Source organism: Talpa occidentalis, unplaced genomic scaffold (assembly GCF_014898055.3).
Source record: "Talpa occidentalis isolate TD23 unplaced genomic scaffold, MPIMG_talOcc4v2.1 talOcc4.7, whole genome shotgun sequence".
NCBI lineage: Eukaryota > Metazoa > Chordata > Mammalia > Eulipotyphla > Talpidae > Talpa > Talpa occidentalis.
The window spans coordinates 85,964,416-85,987,519 of record NW_023605083.1 but is presented as its reverse complement, the minus strand read 5'-3'; the positions used below and the strand labels follow the sequence as shown (position 1 = coordinate 85,987,519).

At 56.2% G+C, this 23,104-nt stretch overlaps 1 protein-coding gene across 3 annotated transcripts; it reads left to right on the top strand.

Annotated features, from left to right (window-relative positions):
• The first annotated feature begins 366 nt into the window (after positions 1 to 366).
• On the top strand, positions 367 to 22,852 carry MYO1C (myosin IC). Of its 3 annotated transcripts, none has more exons than XM_037491839.2 (32): positions 367 to 1,338; positions 7,972 to 8,127; positions 8,238 to 8,353; positions 8,889 to 9,087; positions 9,169 to 9,249; positions 10,880 to 11,059; positions 11,141 to 11,239; positions 11,430 to 11,543; positions 11,629 to 11,700; positions 12,115 to 12,234; positions 12,351 to 12,433; positions 12,676 to 12,781; positions 12,903 to 12,983; positions 13,284 to 13,375; positions 14,679 to 14,773; positions 14,852 to 14,898; positions 15,023 to 15,103; positions 16,981 to 17,086; positions 17,174 to 17,291; positions 18,116 to 18,229; positions 18,304 to 18,380; positions 18,745 to 18,813; positions 18,904 to 18,988; positions 19,083 to 19,242; positions 19,396 to 19,479; positions 20,171 to 20,264; positions 20,356 to 20,411; positions 20,551 to 20,686; positions 20,763 to 20,833; positions 20,915 to 21,012; positions 21,092 to 21,191; positions 21,607 to 22,852. In XM_037491839.2, the coding sequence occupies exons 1-32, from the start codon at positions 697 to 699 to the stop codon at positions 21,631 to 21,633; spliced, it is 3,759 nt and encodes a 1,252-aa protein (XP_037347736.1). In that variant the 5' UTR covers positions 367 to 696; the 3' UTR covers positions 21,634 to 22,852. The 3 variants fall into 3 exon arrangements, with proteins under 3 accessions (XP_037347736.1, XP_037347738.1, XP_037347737.1); XM_037491841.1 differs by lacking the exon at positions 367 to 1,338 and adding an exon at positions 2,235 to 2,310; XM_037491840.2 differs by lacking the exon at positions 367 to 1,338 and adding an exon at positions 6,572 to 6,633.
• The last annotated feature ends 252 nt before the right edge of the window (positions 22,853 to 23,104 follow it).

Here is a 23,104-nt window from a genome sequence, read left to right as displayed (position 1 = left end):
CATCTCCTGTTGCAGGCCCCTCCTAGCCCTGAAGGACTGAGTCCTGCAGTGAGTGAGAGGGGGAGCAGGAAGGGGGAGTGTTTTCCCTCCTTTTGGCCCTGGCCAGGATATGGCCGCTCTGGGCCCAGCCCTGACCCGCTGGGTGGAAACAGGAAATATGTGAGACTTGGTGTGCAAGTCTCTGCGCCTGGCTCCACGGCTGATAAGGGCTATTGTGTGGCCGCCTGGGATGAGCCTGCCCTGGATAGATGTGCTTCCCGGAGGAAGGAAGGAAGCTTTGCTAGCCTTTCCTGGGCGGGGGAAACTGGGGAGGGAGGGGATGGGTGCCTGGGGAAAGATGCCTGCCCTGGGGTTGTCAAGGCCAGCCCAGGCCTGCTGTGTTCCAGCCCCTCCCATGCCAGCCTCTCCCTCTGGAAAGGTCCGTTTCCCCATCTCACTTCCTATAAGGAATGACTGGCGACTGGAGGGCTTAGTCCCAGGCCAGGAAAGTGTCAGCTATGATTTAGCAACAATAAAGATAGAAAAACAGGAACATTCAGGGTGGGGGGCACCTGAGGGTAAGAAGCGAACAGGGTTAAGTGTCCACAGCCGGGGAGCACAAGGACCAACCTCTCAAGCAATTGAGATTCTGGAGGAGGGTGAGACAGGGCCCTCTGACAGTGCCCTCTTGCCTCTCACCAACCTTCTGTGCCCAACATGGCCAGCTTCCAGCTATCCTGGCCTCTCAAACTCCAGGGGCTCACCTGCTGCAGTGGGACACAGGCAAGCTGGGGGGACATGCTGAGGGCATGCTTATTAATGGTTACTCTTGATTTACAGCAGGATGTGCATTCTGGTTTGGGGAGTGGTAACTGTACGCTCTGGCTGACATCAATGACTTGGTGGCAGGAGAGGCCTGGCAATGGAGCTGCTGGGGGGAAAGACCTCCTACCCTTTGACCTGGAGTCGTGGGTCCCCCATGGGTGTCTGTATCAGCCTCTCTGGTTACCTGGGACAACAGGCATTTCCTCCATCCCTCAGCCCCTCCTCTTCCTGCCCCAACCCGCTGGGCCAAGAGGCCTTCCAATCAGACCTGGGCTGCTCCAGCTGTGTCCTGAGACGCTGGACCAGACACATCCCCTGGGGCTGGAGTTGAAGCTGAACCAAGTGGCCATCCCAGCGTGTGACCAGATTCCTGGCTCTGGGAGCAGTGAGAGTCAGTGGGCAGGCAGGCTCTGCTCAGAGGCCCCGGGTGCTCCGCACGCTGGCTGTCCACAGGGTAGAATGGCGCTGCAAGTGGAGCTGATACCCACCGGGGAGATCATCCGTGTGGTTCATCCCCACAAGTCCTGCAAACCTGTAAGTTGGGATGCTCTGGGCTTGGAGGAAGGGTGGCAGTATCTCCCCAGGGCCCAGAATCTGTCCCCCTCCCCACCTCAAGCAATCCCCTCTGGAAAAGGTGAGCGGTGGTGAGGGGTTCTGGGGTAAGGCAGAAATAGCCTGGATAAGAAGAGGTAAATGGATGGAAGGGATAAAGGTTTAGGGGCCACCAAAAGCAGGGTTTTTCGAAGTAGGGATCTGGGTTTGAATCCCTTCTTCAGTTCCCTGAACCTCCGTGGGCTGAGCTAAGAACCGGCAGGCCCTAGGTAACAGGGCTGCGGTGAGGTTAAGACTAGCGGTGCTTAGGCTCTGTTGATGCCTCTCCCTACCCCCTCTTGTCTGAAGAACTGGAACTGGCCAGCTCAGAGCAGTAGAGCAGACCAGCAAGGAGGGTAAAGGGAAAGAGGTAGGCACAACCAGGCGCAATAGGGGTAGCACTGACCTGACCTGGCACATGGGGGGTGGGGGGCGGGGCCGGGGTTCGGGCTTACTCTGGGTTGCAAAGTCCCCAGGAGGAGGAGGGATAACCCCATCAGAGGCACCCACCCATCCGGCACTGCAGCGAGTGGGTAGGGTCTTTGGCTGTGTGTGTGGGTGTGTGTGTGTGGGTGTGTGAGAGAGAGAGAGAGAGAGAGAGAGGGAGGGAGGGAGGGAGGGAGAGACCGGTGTGCCTTGTCCTGGAAGCTAGTTGCACAGTGCACAGCACTAAGTCTCTAAGTCTCCGCCAACGCCAAGGACCCGGGCAAGGGCCAGCTCCAGGACCAGCCAGGGCGGGGCGGGGCCGAGGGCGCGCGCACGCCGGGTCTGAGCCCTGCCCGGGATGACGACAGGCGGCGGCCCGGCCCCGGGCGGGCCCTGGGCGGGGAGAACGTGCCGGCACCACGGACTCCAGAGCCGGCCACGCTGCCCAGACTGGCCCCCGCCCGCCTGCGCACCCGAAGAGTCGAGTCGGTGGGTACGCGAGGCGGACAGCAGCCGCGTGGCCCTGAGAGGCCTCTGGCGGGCGGGATGGGGGAAAGGGCAAGCGGCGGGAGCCGAGCCAGGCCCGGAGCTACCGTGCGGGAAGCGGGGTCGCCTGCCCGGGGATCGCGGGCCCAGAGTCGGTTCGGCCCCTCCGACCCTTGCGGGGGTCCCAGAAGCCGGTGGCGCCAGGACTTGGGCTGGTGGCGACTTATATTACTAGTGGGTCACGGGAGGGCAGGGAGGAGCGGCTTGGGTCTCCGGACCCAAACACCCTGCCCGCCCTTGGGGCCCCTTTGGCTGCCTGGCTCAGCCTGTGGGTTCCGGAGCTGCAGCCGGAGCCCCGCCCCTTCCCGTTCTCCGCCCCCCGGGGCCCGGTTCCTCCTGCGCCCCGCGCGCCGCGGCGCCTGTGTGGAGGGTGTGGGGGTTCAGAGATGAATGAGAATGAATGGCTGACCCGCACGTCCCGGCCTCCTGCTCACACTCCTGAGCTCTGTGATTCATTTCATTCATTCAGAGGATTACTGAGCCCCCAATTATTATGTGCTGGCCTTGGTTGCACTCTTCTGCCTGAGCAGGCGGGAGTAGTCTCCTGGGAGAGACTGACTAGGAAGCAGGCAGTTAGAACGCAGTGCGATAAGGAGGGAGCTGTGTATTGAGGGGAGTCAGGCATGGGTTTGGAGGAAGTGATACCTGAGCTGAGTCTTCAAGGATGACTAAGAGTCAGTCAGGTGGGGATGGGGGAGTGTAGGGACCTCTGGGCCCAGCAAGCTGCAGGTGCAAAAGCAAAAAGCTTAGAGAGCCACCTGCGGTTGATGGCAGGGGTTCCTGCAGCACCTCCAGCGAGTGTGTGGTGGTGAGGGAGGCCGGGGGTGAGGAGCGACTGGAGAGGGCCACTCCTGCACAACAGGAAGCAGGAGCAGTGGGATAAATGAGCACTGTGGGGTCCTGTTGGAGTTCTACACAGGAGCCTGACAGAAAACAGTGGGTCTGAGGTAGGGGCTTGGTACTTGTAGGGTCCTCTATAAATCTTCGTTCTCTTAACAGATGTTGGTTGATCTGATTTGCATTTGTAAATACCACAGACTGGAGAAAAGTTGGGAGGCCCAATTAGGAGGCTGCCACCTGATGGGGAAGCCAAGTTGTGATGGAGGAACAGAGGAGAGATTTTAGTAGGTGGTGAATCCTTGGTGTTAAGAGTGGAAGGAGGAGAACAGGCCTTTTATGCCAGCCCACGATGACTAGCTGGAAGTGCCTCCCTCCTCTCTATTTGTAAGGGGTGTCAGACAGGAGGATCGGTTAGGGGGAAGATACTCCATTTACTTTTGTTGGACTCCCAAGCAGAACTGTCTGGAAGGTCAAAGGATCATTGATCTGCAGCCCTGTGTGCAATCAGGTAGTGTCTCAGAGTCCACACCTTTCTTTCCCACATTTCCCCTCAAAACAGTTCTCTTGAGCTGAAACAATCCCTGGTGGAGGCAGCCTCCTGACCCCAGTCCTAAGAGTCAATTGAGTACCTGTTCTGTGTGAGAGGTGTAGGTTGTGGTTCTTTCACTGTCTCAAGAGACCATGAAGCTGCCACAGTGGAAACCAGCTTATGGCAGTCTTCTGGTGTTCCTCTGAATATCCTCTCCAGACCTGCCAGGTCCTGGCATGGGGGAATATTTGAGGCTGTTCACCATCCTCCCCGTTGCTCCAGAGATTAGGCTTGGGACAGTATTGGGAAACAAGCCCTGGGTTACTCTGTACTTTGGCTGGACTCCAGCCTGCTGCCAGTGCCTAAACTCAGGACCATGCTGGAGGGGCCCAAAGGTGTGGTTGCCCCCTAGCTGCTATTCCTCAAGCCTACGTGTGGTCACCACTGACTGGGCACTGCGGTCGCGGGGTCACTGAAGAAGGTCACAGTCTGGCTGGGAGCATGTTAGCCTTTACAGAGAAGCTTGGGAATAGGCCCACCCCACCCCCTCAGAGCAGCCCTGCAAGAATAGTGAGTGCTGTCCCTCCCTCCTTTACAGTCCTGAGATCTTGAACAAGGCATTCGTCTGCTCAGCCTTAGTTTTCCCGTCTGTAGAATGGGAGTAATAACACCCCTCGTGTCCTGGCTGGGGAGCACTGAGCGGTGTAACAGAAGAAAGCGCTTAGACGGTTGAAGCGCCTGGCGCTGCAGCTTTGGTCGCGACGTCTTTCACATCCTCAACTCCCCACATCCTCGGCGGGCGCGGTCCAGGGAGGCGGGGCGGGCCGGGCAGATTGGGCTTGCCGGGGGCTGGTGCCCTCACTCAGGTCCGCCCTGCGGCGGAGACGCCCCCTCCTTCCGCCTCTGGGCGGCGGCTGTGGGGGCGCCATCGGGCATCCCGGGAATGCGGCGGCGCAGAGCGAGATTGGGGGATGACTGGCCGGACCCCTCCGCACGCGGATTCCCCTCATTCCTGCCGCTTGACGCGGCAGCAGGCGGGGTGGGCGCGGCGGCCTCGAGGCTCCGCCTTGCTCCCGGGCTCCTTCCTCCCCCTCAGGTCCCCGACCCGCCGCTGCGCTAGGGGGGTACCCCCATTACCACCCGAGCCGTGCTTCGGTCGATCTCCTTCCCACGGCCTTCTGAGGCCCTCCCCATTCCCGGGTGGGCTGGGGGCTGAGTCCTCTCCCGCTCCCGCCTAGATTTAAAAACGGGGCACCGCGGAGGGCGCCCCTTCCCACCCTGAGCTCGTCTCAGCCTGTGGCTTTTAATATTCCTCCCCCTCCACTCCCATCTCTCGCCCCCTCGCCCATTCCAGAGGGCCCCATCTTCCTACTGGCGCCCCACCCCACCCCCAGCGGGGTCCCTTGGGCCGCGGCTCGCCCGGCTGTTGCTCTGGGGGTAATAAGCCTTCCCCGGACGCTGCAGTCAGCACCTGCTTGGCTCCGCCGAGGGCGCCCCGGCTCGGCCTTTTGCCGCCTAAGACAAGTTCAGGGTCAGCCTTTACCGCTCCTCGGGCTCCTTATCTATCAGGTGGAGACTGGTAACACTCTCTCGAAAGCTTTCTCTAACAGGCAGACATGCCTGAGGGGCTTTCCCCGTTAGATAAGAAGTGTGAGCGGGCGGGCCCAGGACCTTAGTAGGTCTGCCCCTAGCACGTCTGGAATGAATGTCTGGCCCAGAGAGGGACAGGATCTTTATAGCATATCTGGGAAGTGCCCCAGGCTTTAACTTAGCCTTCTCAACAACCCTTTTAGGCAGGTATTAGCCTCATTTTAAGGATGAAGAAGAGGCTCTTGAGAAGTGCCCTGCGCTCAGTCACAATTTATAACAGCTAAGCCTGGCAAGCCTTAGCAATCACCACCCTCACCAGGGGTAGGTTCCGAGCTGGTTCGCCCCTCAGGCCGGTGCCTCCCAAGAGCCCAGCCAGAGTGGGGCTGCTGGGGCTGGTTCAGTTTGAGCAGAACTTGAGATCCAGAGTGGCAGGAGAGGGCAGCCTCTCCAAAGGAGAGAGAAATGAAGACCTCCTGGTGTCCTCGATGGGTTTTGGTCCCAAATGCTGGAAATCGAATGTGGATTTCCCAGCTGGGAAACAGACCTCCACAGGGGACAACACGCACTGCGATCTGCAAAGGCGCTCTGCGGCCCCAGGGCGCGCGATCTGTGTTCGTGCGGGAACCTAAACAGATTTTCTTGGGGCCTAAAAACACGGGGTCCACCCCCGTGTGGGTGGGCAGTGAGCGTGTGTGGGTGGGCAGTGCCCCGCACCCAGGCTCCGCCCGCCTAGGCGCGCCGGCCGTATTTGGACATTTCGTTCTATTTTTAACTTTCCCGGGGCTCTAGGATGGGTAAGAGGGGGAGGGAAATCCTGCTTCCTGCGGGACCCGCGGGCTTCAGGCCTTGTTCCGCGCCTGGCGGGGCGCGCCGTGTAGACAGCCGGAAGTGAGTTCCGGGTCCGTGTAGACGCCGCGGCCGCACGGGTTCCGGGCCCCACCCTGGAACCAAAGACGTGCCTCCTGGAAAACCTGACTCAGGCGGAGCCCCCGCCGGGCGGGGAGCCCCGCCCCCACCCCCGCCCCCACCCCGCCCGCCCTGCCCCTGCCCCCTCCCCCGCGCGGAGATCCCCCTTCGCCCCTATCCCGCCCACACCTGCAGGAGAGGAACCCCGGAGTCCGAGTCCCGGGCAGGGGCGGTGGCAGCCAGGGAGTCCCGCATTTCTGAGGCTTTCGGAGGGGGCGGCGCGGGGGGCGGGCCCGCCCCTCCCTCCCTGACGCCGCGGCGGCCGCCGAGCCCCGGGCCGCGAGCACCGGCTGCGAAGCAGGGCGCGGAGCCGGCCGGGCAGGATGCGCTACCGGGCGTCGGTGAGCGGGGGTGGAGGAGAGGGCTGGGGTCCCGGGCGGCCCTCCCCGCCTCGTGGCGCCGCCTCGGCTCTGCCAGGAAGCGGGCGCGGCCCAGGAATTTCGGGTGGAAAAATGTCCCGGAAAGTTACAGGGGAAGGAGGCTGAGGTAGGGAGGGCCGCGGCACTCTCGCTCCGGGGCGGGGCGAGGAGCTCCCCAGACTGCTGTGAGCGCTGAGACCCCTCACCCAGAGGACTAGGGGGCGGGGGCTTCAGCCAGATTTGGCAGCAGCTTGGGGCAGGATCGGGGGTGGGGGTGGGGGGTGAGGGACCGGCCTAAGAGAGGCAGGCCCCTGAATCCAGACTTGGAGGGGTACTATGCCCCGGAGATCTGGGTGGTTTGGGACTGGAGGAGTCCTGGTGGCCCCTTTGGGATGTACACACACACCCCTCCGGCCACCTTGCTCTTCCCTGACCCTTGACACTATTGGTGTCAATTTCCTAGCACCTCAGACCCTCTTTGGAGAGCGTGGTGTGGGGTGAGGGCCTTCTTGAGCCCTATGGCTCACCCTCTGTTGGGCCCCTGAGGCATCTGGACTTTCCCTGGTAAAACCCCCACCCTCTGAGGCTTCTCAGGGCTCTCTGACGGAGGAGGGTGAGCCTGGCAGCTGGAGGAGAGGGTGTGGTCCAGCTATGGGAGGGAGGGCCCCCTTTCTGGGGTGGATGTTGAGCCCAGCTGGGATGGGAGGCCCTCTGGGGTAGTTCCTCTCCTGTGGCCTCAGGATGGTCTCTTGCTTGGTCCCTGGACATTTTAGTGGGTAGGGGTTAGTGAGATCGCCTACCCTGCATGCCATTCGGAATTCACTTGAAGCCATTTGTCCTCCAAAGCAACTGTCACATATGGCTCAGAGCTCAGGGACCTGAGGTCACCTGCTCTTATTCAACTCCTCATTGAGAAGAAATCAACTCAGAGAGAGGAAGGGATTTATCCAAGGTCAACAGAGCATTCTTTCTGTTATTCCAAGGAATTCCTTCTGGTGATTCTGTCTCCTCTATACAAAACCAGCACCTCCCTGCATTCAGTGGCCTTATTCCCATGTCCTCTGGGTCCTCTGGGTTCTAGTGTCCTGTGTCTGAGTCCCCTGTGGCCTCTGTTCTGTGTGACCCATGTCCTCAGTATTCCATGTACTGGCTGCTTGTGACCCAGCATGTCAAAGAATGCATATAGACCCAGCATGGTCTGTCTCCTGGATGTTCTCTGTTCTTGTGTCCCTGGTTACCCTCTCAGTTCAGCAGGAGGGGGAAAGTAGACTTACCTTACCCTGCTAGATCTGACGCTCTCCCATGGTCCATTCTCTGCAGGCCCTGGGCAGTGACGGGATACGGGTAACCATGGAGAGCGCACTGACTGCCCGTGACCGGGTAGGGGTGCAAGATTTTGTGCTGCTGGAGAACTTTACCAGTGAGGCAGCCTTCATCGAGAACCTGCGGCGACGGTTCCGGGAGAACCTCATTTATGTGAGGCCCTAGTGGGAAGACTATGGGATGTTGGGGGGTACAGATGCAGGGCTGAGGAAGAAAGGGGCATCAGGGGCCTCTGGGAAAAACTTCTCACCCTCCACCCCCAGACATACATTGGCCCTGTCCTGGTCTCTGTCAACCCCTACCGGGACCTACAGATCTACACCCGGCAACATATGGAGCGTTACCGTGGCGTCAGCTTCTATGAGGTGCCACCTCACCTGTGAGTGACCCCCATTTCCTCTCCATCAGAGATGACCCCACCTGACCCTCACTCAGATGATACCTGACCCCCACTTGAGATGAATCACTGCTCCATCTGTGAGGAATACCACAATCCCTCAACCCCTCACCCTAGAGTGACCTCACATTCCACCAAGATCAATCTCTCAACTCCCTCTGGGCAAGATCTCCCCAGCCCCCACCCAATTCACACCCATGACTTTTTCCCTCAACTCCTCCTGGGCAAGTCCCCCAACCTCAGTGACCTTCTGACTCCCACCTCTGAGGGACCTTCCAGCTTTAGGTATGAGTCACCCCAATCTCCAATTGAATGACCTCTAACTCCCCCATCCTGTAAGTGACCTTCATCCTCAATTGTGAAGGTGCTCCCTTGATCCTTAGTCTTGAGGGTTCCCCAGACTCTATCCTCCAGAACCCTACACAGCATCCAGTCACAAATGAACTCCAACTAGCTGTGGGAGTGGCCCCACCTGTGAGACTGCCACCTCTGAGCTCCTGATGTGCCTCTGCCCCAGGTTTGCAGTGGCCGACACTGTTTACCGGGCACTGCGCACGGAGCGCCGGGACCAGGCGGTGATGATCTCTGGGGAGAGCGGGGCAGGCAAGACAGAGGCCACCAAGCGGTTGCTGCAGTTCTATGCTGAGACCTGCCCAGCCCCTGAGCGGGGTGGTGCCGTGCGTGACAGGCTGCTGCAAAGCAACCCCGTGCTGGAGGTGAGGGGACTATAGCAACTGAGGGGAGGGAGGGGCTGGGAAAAAATGCCGGGCATCCCTCACACCCCTGTCCACTCCTAGGCCTTTGGAAATGCCAAGACCCTCCGAAACGATAACTCCAGCAGGTTTGGGAAGTACATGGATGTGCAGTTTGACTTCAAGGTACCTGTGGGTGTGTAAGGGCAGGGGGATTTGGATTCCATTCAGTAGGCACCCAGGTCTTTGGCATCAGTAAATTAAATATTTACTGAGTACCTACTGTGTGGTCCAGGGCTGGTGGTACAGAAGGGAAACAAAACAGAGGAAAATCCTGCCTCTGGGGGACATAGACAATAAACAGAAAGGTGTAACTTAGGTAACAGATGCCATAGCAAAAAATAAACAAAGTAACAAGGTAAGGGGTGGGGAAAGTTACTATTTTATTTTATTATTATTATTTTTTAAAGACAGTCCCAGCAGAGGGAATCGCCAGTGCAGAGACCCTGAGGTGGAAGGGTATTTGGTGTGCTCAAGGAGAGCAAGGATGTCAGAGGGGCTAGAGAGGAGAGTGAGGGGCCAAAGAACAGGGGACGAAGTCAAATGGTACACTTCCTTCCTTCTGGGTCTTTGTAAGAGCATTTTTTTTTTAACTCTGAGTGGAAGGTGGGGGGTCATTGGAGGGTTTGGAAGAGAAAGATGTCATGATGACGTTCCTTTTAAAAAACTTCTGGTCTATGCTTGCTTTTATTTATTTATTTATTTATTTAAGATTTATTTATTTATGCATACAAGAACTGGAGTATAGGCCAGAGGTGTGGGGGGTTAGCGGATTCACCAGAGACAGAGTGGGGAACAGAACAGGCAGAATGACTGAAATACACTGCTGAGGGGAGCAGCGGGCGAGACAGAAGAGGTCTGCTGCACCACGTGGATCACTCCCTGGCCAGGGATTGCACTGGCTGCGAATAGCTTCATCAGTTGCGTCTTAACCCCTTGCGCCACAAGGGAGGCCCTGGTTTATGCTTTTAAAAGGTGGTAAGAGAACCAGTTAGGGCCTCCCTGATGGCGCAGGGAGTCTCAGCACTATCAAATTATTACCAGCCACTGCGGCAATTTAATCCCTGGCCAGGGAGATACCCACATGGAGCAGCAGACCTCTCCTGTCTCACCCGCTGCTCCCCTCAGCGGTATATTTCAGTAGATCAGCCTGTTCTGCTCCCCACTCTGTCTTTGGTGAATCCTCTCACCCTCTGCTCCTCCGGGTTAGACCCCAGTTTTTGTAAGCATAAATAAATAAAAGTAAATCTTTTTAAAAAGAGGGAGAGAACCAGCTAGGAAGCTAATGCTTATTAAATCTAGGTGACAGATTGGATCAGTGTGGTGGCAGTGGGGAGCAGTGGTTGACTTCTGGGTGTTTTGAAGGGTAAGGCTGTAGGATTGGCTGTCTGATTGGATGTGAGGTACTTGAGAAAAGAGGGTGGCAGGAGGACTGCTAAATGTCTTGGCTGAACACCCAGAGGATGGAGTAACCATTGACCAAGATGGGGACACACTCAGAGGAATTAGTTTGAGGAAGGGGAATGATTAGTAGTTTATTTCCAGACCTGTTGACATCCAGGTGGAGCTGCCAAGTAGATAGGGCTGAATATCCTCACTTCTTAGATGAAGAAACCAAGGCCAGAAGGGGTCACGTGCCTGAGCCCATGCAGCTAGCAGCAGAGCTGGCATCAGAGCCCAGGAGCCTGTGGGAGGGAGAAGAAGGTGCATTCTATCCTTCAGGCCCCCTGAGCTGTTGAACCTCCTGCCTGCCCAGGGTGCTCCTGTGGGTGGCCACATCCTCAGTTACCTCCTGGAGAAGTCCCGAGTAGTGCACCAGAATCACGGGGAGAGAAACTTCCATGTCTTCTACCAGCTGCTGGAGGGGGGTGAGGAGGAGACCCTACGCAGGCTGGGCTTGGAACGGAACCCCCAGAGCTACCTGTACCTGGTGAAGGTATGCAGCTGCTGGGCAGGGCAAGTGCTACCCAGGGAGCACAGTGCCAGGGCTAGTAACCCAGCTTCGACCTTCCCCTAGGGCCAGTGTGCCAAAGTGTCCTCCATCAATGACAAGAGCGACTGGAAGGTCGTCAGGAAGGCTCTGGCAGTCATTGACTTCACTGAGGAGGAGGTGGAGGTGAGGCCTCTGCTGAGTATTACAACCTGAAAATCTCAGGCCACTTTTACAACCCATTTCCACATATAGCCCCCTGTTCCTCTTATTCACTTCCCCATCTGTTCCCTGCTGTCTGACCATCCACTGGCTGCCATCATGGTGCTCTCTGCCCCTCCTGTAACCCTCATCTGCCCCCTGACCCTCCCCCTAGGACCTGCTGAGCATTGTGGCCAGTGTCCTGCATTTGGGCAACATCCACTTTGCTGCCGATGAGGAGAGCAACGCCCAGGTCACCACAGAGAACCAGCTCAAGTATCTGACCAGGGTGAGGGGGGTGAGCAGAGGGCTAGGGAGAGAAGATGGGGTGAAGGGGAATACACCTTCACCATGGCCACCCTATCTCTTGGCAGCTCCTTGGTGTGGAAGGTTCAATGTTACGGGAAGCCCTGACACACAGGAAGATCATTGCCAAGGGAGAAGAGGTGAGGCCAAATCTTTGCCTCAGGAAGGGGAAGGGCAGGCAGGTGTCCCAAGACAGCCCCCATGCCCATCATTTCCCCATCCCCTAGTGTGCTCTGCTGGTCTACTCCTGCCATGATGAGATGACATGAGGCGGGTGGCTCAGGAAGGCCCACATCACATGGGAAGAGGGTGACAGTCAGGCTGGAACCCGAGACACTTACCTCAGGAATGAGGCCTCTTGTCCCTAAACCACCCTCCCTCTGCTGTGACCATTATGTCCTCGCTTGTTGCCTGCTCCCCCCACAATCACCCCTAACTCTCAGACTCACTGGGAGCAGTGAGGACAGAGTGGTCCTGGTTTCCTGGTGTTCTGCCTGAGAGGGTGCAGGATGGGAAGAAGTCTGTGGTATTTACCTCCTGTCTTGCACTGGCAGCTCCTGAGCCCACTGAACCTGGAACAGGCTGCTTATGCACGAGATGCTCTTGCCAAGGCCGTGTACAGTCGCACTTTCACCTGGTTGGTCGGGAAGATCAACAAGTCGCTGGCCTCCAAGGTGAGGGCTCAGCCCTCGCTGCTTCCAAGACAGCAGAAAGGGCAGGCCAGCCTGGGGCTGGAGGTTACAGGTTGGCAACATGGGGACCCATGCTCTGGGTTGAATCTCTGCCTTAGGATGCTGAGAGCCCCAGCTGGCGAAGCACCACGGTCCTTGGGCTCCTGGACATTTATGGCTTTGAAGTGTTTCAGCACAACAGGTCAGTGTCCCTCTGCCCAGCGCGCCCCTCTGTCTATTGCCCGCCTCTCTCCTTTCTCCCCCATCCGGGTCCTTCTCCTCCTCCCCCTACCTCTTTCCTTCCTGCAGATGACTCCTTCAGCCAACAGGGGCCCTGCTCTGTGATTCTTACCTTAGCTGCTCAGGGGCCTTGTCATGTTTTTCCCCCTGCTCCTTCTCCTGTGTCCCTCTTGAGATATTGGGTTGCGTTTGTTTCCCTCACAGCTTTGAACAGTTCTGCATCAATTATTGCAATGAAAAACTGCAACAGCTCTTCATTGAGCTCACCCTGAAGTCAGAACAGGAGGAATATGAGGCAGAGGGCATCGCGGTGAGTGCAAGCCTATAGGTGTGCCCCTATGGACACCCCAAAGGAAAACCCAGGCATCGGTCATCCCTGGAGAGAGTGCCAGGCCCCCCATGATGATGCCTTCCTTCCCTTTACCCTTCAGTGGGAACCTGTCCAGTATTTCAACAACAAGATCATCTGTGACTTGGTGGAGGAGAAGTTCAAGGGCATCATCTCCATTTTGGTGAGCCCTCTGCTCCTCCCAGGCCTTGTATTGAGAGCCGGGTGGGAGAACAACACCCCTTTCCCTTCTTTCCAGGTCTTTTCACAGAGTTTGGGTCTGAACAGGGGCAGGGCAGGGCTGTGTTAGAGGGTGAGCTGAGGTGCTGGCCCCATATATGGGAGGCCCTGGTGTATGTCTATGGGAGGCCCCATGATCTGCCCCTTTCCCCTGTGTCTGTGCCTCCTAGCACTGTGTCCCTGAATCCTCTGTGCTACCTGCCTCTTCCCCCATACACCCCTCACCCTATGCCACATCCCCCAGGATGAGGAGTGTCTGCGTCCTGGGGAAGCCACTGATCTGACCTTCCTGGAGAAGTTGGAGGACACAGTCAAGCACCATCCACACTTTTTGACGTGAGTGGGGTGCAGGGCTGCCTGGGGCAGTCAGTGGAAGCTTGGGATTCTCCCACAGTCAGAAACATCAGCCACCAGGAGATGCTAAGTTAAGGACAGGTGCACAGAGCAGCTTGCAGTACATCCACAAGCAAGCAGCGTGGCTTCCTCAGTCTTTTTTAAGAATGAAACTTGTGAAGATTTTTTTGGCTTCCTTATTTGGAAATTGCTTTTTATTTAAGGAATTCCCCTAAAGTGGGGAAAGGAAGAGACAAAGACAAGGACCTGGGTCACGCCTTTGTCCTGTGTCTTTTGTGCACATTCGTCCCTCTAGCCCACAGCAGCTCTGTAAGGAGGCATTCGAGGGGCTTTCTCCAGCTCATTGAGGCTCAAAGTGGTGAAGCCATTTGCCCCAGGTTGTCACACATCTAGTAAGTTACAGAGCTGGGACAGTCCCCAGGGCTGTCAAACACCAAAGCCCTAAGCATTTTTTGCTTAAGAGTAGATTAAAAATCTTTTTTAACTGTAAAAATAATACTGTTTGTTCAAGAAAAGTTGGAATGTATGCAATAAGCCACTAGAAATCCTGTCACCCAGAGGTCATCACTGTTAACAATTCAAGGCATTTCCTTCCTGCCTTTTTCTATACATTTTTCCCCTAGTGGAGAACATATTGTGTATAAGTTTCAGAATAATATTATATCCTGGGCATTTTCCTGAATCATCAAACAAAAAACTAAAATACTTTCTCCAGAGGCTCTAACCCACAGATATGCCTACTCTCACTGCCCCTGGGCAGCCTCCAGGCTTTGCTAGAGTAACAAGACTGCCACAAACATCTTTGTGTCTTAAATCTATGTCTGTATCTCTGGTTAGTTGCTTGAAATAGTTCTTAAAAGACGAAAGTGGGCTAAAGGGTATAAACACACATAAGACTTGAGTCATCTCCTGGGACAAATTCCATTCTTAAAATGTAGTGGGCAGCGCTCAACCCGCAGTCATTGTGCAGTAAGCCTGCCGCGGACCAGCACAGCAGTGAACAATGAGCCCTTGCCCAGCGTGCCCCGGCAGTGCCAAGACCTGGGGTCCCAGTAGCCCTGGCACTGTGGGACCCCGGCCAAGGCCTCCTGAAGCCTCAGTGGCCACCTCTGTGCAGGGAGGCTAATGGCTCTCCTTCTCTACCACCTGGCACAGGGAGTTGTGGGATGGCCCTGGAACATCCTGCCCCTTACTAGATGCCTACTTCTTTGCTTGAAGTCTCTTCAGCAGCAAAGGGCACAGTTCAGGTCACCATTCTGTGGTTTCCTTTCCCTGTCATCCCCAGGCACAAGCTGGCTGATCAGCGCACCAGGAAATCTCTGGACCGTGGGGAGTTTCGCCTTCTGCACTACGCGGGGGAGGTGACCTACAGTGTGACAGGTGAGGACCCTGGGGCTAGATCTTCACAGTGGCAGGAGAAAGGGGATTTCCTCATCTCACATCTGCTCTCTCCTCCAGGTTTTCTGGATAAAAACAATGACCTTCTCTTCAGAAACCTGAAGGAAGTAAGGCAGATGGGAGTGGAGGGCGGGCTTGGGACGGGCTCAGGCTCTGCAGGACCTCTGCCCTAGGGAATCTGTACTGCCTGCCCCTGTGCTTCCACCCTGACCCCCTGTTCTAACCTCTCAGGTCATGTGCAGCTCTGAGAATCCCATTATGAACCAGTGCTTCGAGCGGAGCGAGCTCAGTGACAAGAAGCGGCCAGAGACGGTACGGAGGCTAGGGGACCCAGGGGCATGGGTCTGAGGGTGTGCATGGACTCGTACCTGCATGAACTGGGTATTGGCAGTGCGCATGTGAGCTTGGGTGTCTGTTGTGCCTGTGTGTGTATCCATGTGTGTATGTGGGAGGCTGCCTGTGCATCCTATGTCTGCTTCTGGGTGTGTGTGCCTATGTGTGCACCTGTCTCTAAGAGTGGACCCATGTGTGTACACCTGTGTCTGTGTGGGTGCGTGAATGCATTTACTCACCCAGAAGACATTTGTGGCAAACATTGCTACACACTTAGGATACAAAAATGAAGAGGTGATTTCACAGAAATGTGCACAAGCTACTTTAGAAACTTAGAAGCGGGAGCAGCAAATTGCCTGAAGGAGTGAAGGGGGTCAGAAGGCCACAGAGGTTTCCTGAAGGAGAAGTATTTTGAGATAACTTGGGAATAAGTAGGTGCTTGTCAGGTGGACCTATGGAAAAGAACTGTAGGCAGCAAAAGAGCCCAACACACAGTCAAAAAAAAAAAAAACCAGGAGGTCAACCGAAGAGATCATCAAGGAGATAGGCTGGGAAAAGCAGGTGTGGCCAGATGTGGGAAGAATGCCAGTGAACTGTGTGCAAAGGTGTGACTATTGAATTTGGCAAGAGGAGTGCCTGGGCGGTCCCAGGAAGTGAGGTCAGCAGGTAGAAGCCAGGATGCTGCAGGCTGAGACGTGTTTGGCAGGAAGGACATGGAGACAGTGTGTTGTATGGCGCTGATGCCTGGGGACCCTGCCCTCTGTCCCTTATCCCCTTTTGTACCTTAGTGTGACCTTGGTGCCTACCTCTCCTCCCCCACCACAAGGATCCATCCACTCCTGCTCAGGTCTCTCCCGCAGGCTGCAGATCCACACATCCTTCAACTAGCCCACACTACCCCACCTCCAGTGGTCTGTGATGGTCCTTGATTGTCCTGTCCCCAAGGTCTGCTCCTTCTGTATTCCTAACTCATGGCAAGGATCACCCTGCACCCAGTCCCAAAACCTGTGCAGCATCCCTGATTCTTTGCTCTCCCCTCTCTCCCTCATCCAAAAAGCCACTGCATCTTGCCCATTTCTGCTGCCTGATAACTCAACTTTCCCTCAGCCCCATCCCCATATCCTCCCTGGTCTCCTGGCTTCCTAGTCGCCCATACCAACTGTCATTCACATAACTGCTATAGACATTCCAAAATACAGATCTGTTCCTTTCATTCCCTCTCTGCAAGTTCCTCTTTGTCTCCCTCTTTCCCTCAGGATAAAATTCAGTCTTCCTATTGTGACTCACGGCACTGTCTCTAAGAATGTTTTTCCTACTCCCAACATGGATCCCTGCGTGCTTATAGCTCCATGTTCTGGATTGGTTGTTCCTTCTTGCTCCTAGAACATCCCAGCATACATCCTTGTCACAAATGGAACTGGGCTGGGTTACAGGTGTTTGCTGAGGAGTCTGCTTCTCCCACAGGCCTGAAAGCCTTGGCAGTCTTGCAAAACGGTGTACGGTGATAATGACTGAGCACATAGGTGTTCAGGACTGTGACCCTGAAATTATAGAAAGAGTAGTTGCCAAAGAGAGATGTAGGATTGAGGTTGTAAGGATTCCTGCGCAGGATTTTTAGACTGGAGTGAGGTTCCTAAGCTAAGGTCTCTAGCCCTGACAGAGGGATGCCGGTAGGCATAGGCAGTCTGGCCCCTTCTTTTATTGTAAGGGAGGGGTGGTGGAAGGAAGTTGAAGCCCAAGCAAGTGTGGGGGTGGGAATCAGTAAGTATTTCCCCCAGAGACAGGCCTCTGCAGGATCTGCAGCTTTGCCCCAGGGAGGGTACAGGCCAACCTCCCATTCACCCTTGGCTCCCTAGGTTGCCACCCAGTTCAAGATGAGTCTGCTGCAGCTGGTGGAGATCCTGAGGTCTAAGGAGCCCGCCTACATCCGCTGCATCAAGCCCAATGACGCCAAACAGCCCAGTAGGCCCCTCCCAGTCCTTGGGGTTGTGGGGCTGGGCATTCCCTCCAGTCACCAGCACGCTAACCCGCCCGTTACCCCTCCCGCAGGCCGCTTTGACGAGGTGCTGATCAGGCACCAGGTGAAGTACCTAGGGCTGATGGAGAACCTGCGCGTGCGCAGAGCCGGCTTTGCCTACCGCCGCAAATACGAGGCTTTCCTGCAGAGGTGGGGGCGGGGCCTGGCTCAGCGCCTGGGGAAGGGGGTGAAAGGGTAGAAACCCAGATCCCGGGAGGGAGGGAGAGAGGACAAGGATTCTGGCTCCATTTTAGAGAAAGGATGCTGAGCCTCCAAGCTGCAGTGCCTCCCACGCGGCAGCACCCCAACGTCAAGCTTAGTAGAAAAAACACCCCTGCCTCTCTGCCCAGGCCCTGTCCTCAGAGACCTGGTTAGGGGCCTTGAGAGGCATACATCCACATGCTTGCCGCCAGAGGAGATAGTAGAAGTCTATGAGGAGAGTTTCCAGTTGACTTAGCTAGGATATAGCAGTTTTGTGGTTATCCTGGTTTAGGGTCTGGAGTTCCCTCTCTGCCACTTTCTAGCCCCGTGGCCTTAGGCAGATGAGGATACCTCACTTTCCTCATCTTTTTTTAAGATTTATTTTTATTTATGTATGCATACAAGAATTGGGATGTAGGCCAGAGGTGCGGGGGAGGGGAATGTGAGAGGATTCACCAGAGACGGAGTGGGGAACAGAACAAGCAGATCTACTGAAATATACTGCTGAGGGGAGCAGCAGGCAAGACAGGAGAGGTCTGCCGCACCATGTGGGTAGCTTCCTGGCCAGGGCTCAATCCCATGCCACAGTGGCTGGTGGTAGCTTGAAAGTGCTGAGACTTTAACCCCTGTGCCACCAGGGAGGCCTGCTTTCCTCATCTTTACAGTAATAATGACTTTCTGTGAACAAGTGGGAGTTCCCAGCAGGTGCCCGGGAAAGCTGGTTTGTACCCCCAGAGAAGGGACTAGGTGCATTTCTGCTTCTCTGTCCCCAGGTACAAGTCACTGTGCCCAGAGACATGGCCCATATGGGCAGGACGGCCCCAAGAAGGGGTGGCTGTGCTGGTCAGGCACCTTGGCTACAAGCCAGAAGAGTACAAGATGGGCAGGTGAGTGGTGCATATGCCTGGTGCTGAGGGCCACAGGGGTGGCCACCAGGGGCTGATCACCGCTGCCCTCCCAGGACGAAGATCTTCATCCGCTTCCCCAAAACCCTGTTTGCCACAGAGGATGCCCTGGAGGTTCGGCGGCAAAGCCTGGGTGAGAGGCCCCACCCTTCCTGTCCCAGTGGTGTCCCTTCTGGGGAGCAGGAAAGAAATCACTGCATTTGGGCTCTTTCTCCAGGAAGCCTGCCACACCCACGTTCAGCTGCCTCCTCCTTCCTAGTCCAAGCCCCCACCATCTGTCCTGCCCCATACAAACTCCCAGCGTGTTCCCACATTCCTTTGCTTCCTCCTACTCTCTGTCATTTATTTGCCCTTAACTTATTTATCCTCACTCAATAGCTTGTTCAACCACTCCCTCATTCATGCCACTAGTGAGTTCTGACAGTGCCAACTTCCCCCCATCCCTCCACCCCAGCTGCTTCCTCAGAGCTCTGGCCAATTGACTTTCTTAACTACAGCTACGAAGATCCAGGCCACCTGGAGGGGTTTCCACTGGCGGCAGAAGTTCCTCCGGGTGAAGCGATCAGGTTTGGGTGCCCTGGGGTATTCAAGAGGGAGGGGCTGGGGCAGGCCACTGGGGTGAGGAGACATAGATCAGTGATCTGTGGTCTTCATAGCCATCTGCATCCAGTCTTGGTGGCGTGGAACGCTGGGCCGGAGGAAGGCCGCCAAGAGGAAGTGGGCAGCACAGACAATCCGGAGGTTAGTACTAGGGCACAGCAAGGGGTTGTAGAGCAGTAGTTGTGTGGGGGCCTGTTGCCATATTTCTCACCTGCACCCCTGTTGGATCCACCAGGCTCATCCGTGGCTTTATCCTGCGCCACGCACCACGTTGCCCCGAGAATGCCTTCTTCCTGGACCACGTGCGCACCTCATTTTTGCTCAACCTAAGGCGGCAGCTGCCAAGGAATGTCCTAGACACTTCCTGGCCCACACCCCCCCCTGCTCTGCGTGAGGTGAGGTCTATGGGCCCTCCCTGCTCACTTTGGAACCACTAGGATTAGCCAGGAGGGCTGGACTGGGCCATGGAGGAGGCATTTACCTTTTGCCTTTAGACAGAAGGGAGCCTGGCTGTCTGGGTAGGCGCGCTACCTCACTCCTCCCCATAGGCCTCAGAACTTCTACGGGAGCTGTGCATGAAGAACATGGTGTGGAAGTACTGCCGGAACATCAGGCCCGAGTGGAAGCAGCAGGTATGGAGAGCCAGGAGACATGCGTGAACAAGCCAGTGGGGTAGGGGGAACAGCGGGCAGCAGAAGAGTGATGGCCTGAGGTGGTACTTTGCCCCTCACCATGCCACCTCAAATGGATCCCCACCCCTGTTTGGCCTCATGGATGAAGCGGAGGCTAGAGTAGATTCCGGGTGGCAAATAGAGCTCGTCTTCTGGGGCAGCTCCACTGCTTTGAGAGAGGTGCCCAGAGCCCTGTGTGGAAAAGGCTGCTGTTTCACTCTGATTGATTGGAATGTCTGCATTGTTCTAGAGACAGACATTGGTGGTCATTGTCCCAACTCAGTATTGGGTGATACTGAAGGACCAGCCCAGCTCAGATAACCTGTAGTAACCTGTAGTGATAGGTGCCTTGGCAACCTCAGGATCTCAGGTTAGAGCTGAATCTCTGGGACTTCAAGGCTTGATGGGGAATTATCCCCAAAGTCAGACCTGGACCCTCACAATGCTGTCACCGCCCTTTTGGAGAGAGCACTGTCTGGTCGGGGGTGGGGATAAGGCAGAGCAGGCCTCCCACAGGGGCTTATGGGAGTTTTGGCGCAGGATTCAGCCTCCTGCTGCTGGGACCAGAGTATGATGGAGACTGTCTTGGTTCTAGAAACTGGCCCCCCACCTCATGATGTTCCCCACCCCTTTCCCACCTGTGTCTTCTTAGCTGCAGCAAAAAGCGGTAGCTAGTGAGATCTTCAAAGGCAAGAAGGACAATTACCCTCAGAGTGTCCCTAGGCTCTTCATCAACACACGGCTTGGTGAGCTCCTGCCTTTCCAGTGCTGACACCCGCCATCGCCATCTGAGTCCCCTCTCTCCTCCAACGTCCCTGTCCCCCATCTGGGTTGCAGGTGCAGATGAGATCAGCCCCAAAGTGCTGCAGGCCCTAGGCTCTGAGCCCATTCAGGTGAGAACTGGACGGTTCTGCTGCCCAAGGGCTGGGGGTGGTGGGGGTGGGGTGGAAGGAGTTAGGGCATGGGCAGAGGGTGAGGGAGTTACCCCTGGAATCCCTTCAGCCTGCCCCTTGCCCTGCCCTCTGTCCACAGTATGCAGTGCCTGTAGTAAAATATGACCGAAAGGGCTACAAGCCCCGGTCCCGGCAGCTGCTGCTGACACCCAACGCCGTGGTCATTGTAGAGGACGCCAAAGTCAAGCAGAGGATCGATTATGCCAACCTAACCGGTAAGCCAGACTAGGGGCTGAATAGGGAGGACCTTGCTCTGACCCTTGACCTCTGACCTCTGACCTTCCCCCTCAGGAATCTCTGTCAGCAGTCTGAGTGACAGCCTCTTTGTGCTGCACGTACAGCGTGAAGACAATAAACAGAAGGTTGGGAACTGGGAGGCGGGGTGGGGGTGGGTTCTCTAGCTCTGAATAGGGCCTCACCCCTCCTGGATCTGGGCCCCCCAGGGCGATGTGGTTCTGCAGAGTGACCATGTGATTGAAACACTGACCAAGACGGCCCTCAGTGCTGACCGGGTGAACAACATCAACATCAACCAGGGCAGGTGAGGGGTTAGGGGTTGTAGGAGGCACATATTCATAGGGGCATAACTCACCCATACTCACCCACTCCCTTCCCTCCAGCATCACCTTTGCAGGGGGCCCTGGCAGAGATGGCATTATCGACTTCACGCCTGGCTCAGAACTGCTCATCACCAAGGCCAAGAATGGGCACCTGGCTGTGGTGAGTGGGGCCTGGCAGATACCACCTGCTTCCTTGCTGACAGCCTTAGGGCTAGAGTGGAGCCTCTGGCACCAAGGCTTCCTCTGCTGTGTTTGGGCACTATACTGCCCCCTTCACCCCACTGCCCATTGAGGGCTGGAGAGAAGGCCACATGTGTCTCCACAATGTAGAGAGTCGTAAAGATGGCAGCATGGGGAAGCAAGGACAACCTAGGGGGACTACAGTTGTGCTGGGTGGGAGAAGTGGCCCACTCTGGCTGGGAAGGGATTCCTATTATTTTGGGATCTGGGTATCCAGGATGGAGGCCAGGGTGTTCCCCAGACTGCTGCTACATGTATCTAACCAGGGAAAAGAAATGCCTGAACCACCTTCTGTCTGCTTCCCGCTCGCCACTTGGCCTTCTCCACCCCCACAGGTGGCACCACGGCTGAACTCTCGGTGATGAAGGCACCCCCTGGACTCCTCCCACCTCCCAATGCTTTGCTTATCCCCTCTGCCCCTTCCCAGTTACCAAAGACTCAAGCTTCCAGACAGGGACCCAGGGATACTTCAAAGCCCACTGACAAACTCCCACCTCTACTCACTGCTCTGTTGAGGGAGCTGTGGGGCCCAGGAAGCTGCCCCAGGAGTGGGCCAGGCCGGGCCATAGCAATAGGAAAGCCGGGGCCAGAGCCAGCCATGCCAGCCCCACTGCCAATGCCAAATATTTGAAAGAAGGGAACTTTTGCTGAGGTTTTCTCTGAGATTTTTTGATGCTTTATAGGAAACTATTTTTTAAAAAAGCCATTTTCCCACCCAAGACACACTGGATGTGTTTTCCCTGACTCCAGCAGGGCAGGGAATATAGCTGAGAGGTCAGGTGGTCTGGGCCCTAGTGCCCTCTTCCCTTCCCAGGCCACCCTGTCCTCATTCCCTTGGCACCTTGTCTGTCCACCTGCCTGCCTGCACACCTGTACCTTTGCAGTCCACTCCAACATCCCCGTGGGGGCTGAGACCACCTCAGCAGCCCCCTCTTCCTGCCTTAAAAATGCCTTCTCAATATCATCATCCAGCATGAGGGCATCCTGGAGTGGGGGAAAAAGTCTTAGACATAGAATTTGGAACACTGAGACATCATCTAGTCTAGTTTCTTGGTGTTACAGAGCAGGAGACAGGGACCCAAATAGGGAAGGGACTTGCCCAAGGTCAACCAGCAGGTTGGGTCAAAGCCAGGACTGCAGCCCTATCTATAGCACACCTCACTGCCTCTCCCAGGGACAGGGACCCCATGAAATAGGCTCAAGTTTAAAGGTGCATGTGGCTCCTGACCAGCAATCACCTTTGGGGGCCACCAGGTATGAAGAGTACTTCTTTCCAAGTTCATGCCTTAGGATGGCACACACCTTGCCTACACATGTTGTCCCCAATTCAAAGATCTGGGGCCCATACTGCTCCCGACCTACCCCTCCCTGTCCCGGGAGCCTAGGGAAGGGGCTGGCCTTGGGAGAAGCGGCAGGGGCATCACCTTTTTCTGCTGCTTCCCCCACTTCCTCAGAGGTTCTGGGGCTGCCCAGCTGCCTCTGGGTCCACCTTGGGGTCTTGGCCCACTGCTGACACTTCTGTAATCCAGAGAAACACTAAATAAAGCAATATGTTTGCCAACACTGGTGTCCTTGTCAATGCTAGGAAAGGGAGATGATCCCTAGAAGGCAACCAGGGTTCCTGTATTATAATTTTGCCTTGTCCCCAAAAGAAAGGAGGCCAGGTTTCTCTGAGGGAAAAAAGCAAGGGTGATCATTAGCTGCACTTGGACTCACCCCTTCATGATTATCTACCGATGGGCTGTTCAGCCTGGTGGTGTGAGTTGCAGAGAAGCATCACATGGTCCCTACCAGTGTGTCCTTGGTCAGGCAGGCAGAAACGAAGCCCAGTAT

What these genes read in the sequence shown, in the direction of transcription:
- MYO1C (XM_037491839.2), top strand. Translation starts at nt 697, where the DNA reads ATGGCCAGCTTCCAGCTATCCTGGCCTCTCAAACTCCAGGGGCTCACC. An exon ending in ATGTGCAGTTTGACTTCAAG is followed by an intron (nt 9,250 to 10,879) that starts GTACCTGTGGGT and finishes CTGCCTGCCCAG; the next exon opens with GGTGCTCCTGTGGGTGGCCA. An exon ending in ACAAGTCGCTGGCCTCCAAG is followed by an intron (nt 12,235 to 12,350) that starts GTGAGGGCTCAG and finishes TCTCTGCCTTAG; the next exon opens with GATGCTGAGAGCCCCAGCTG.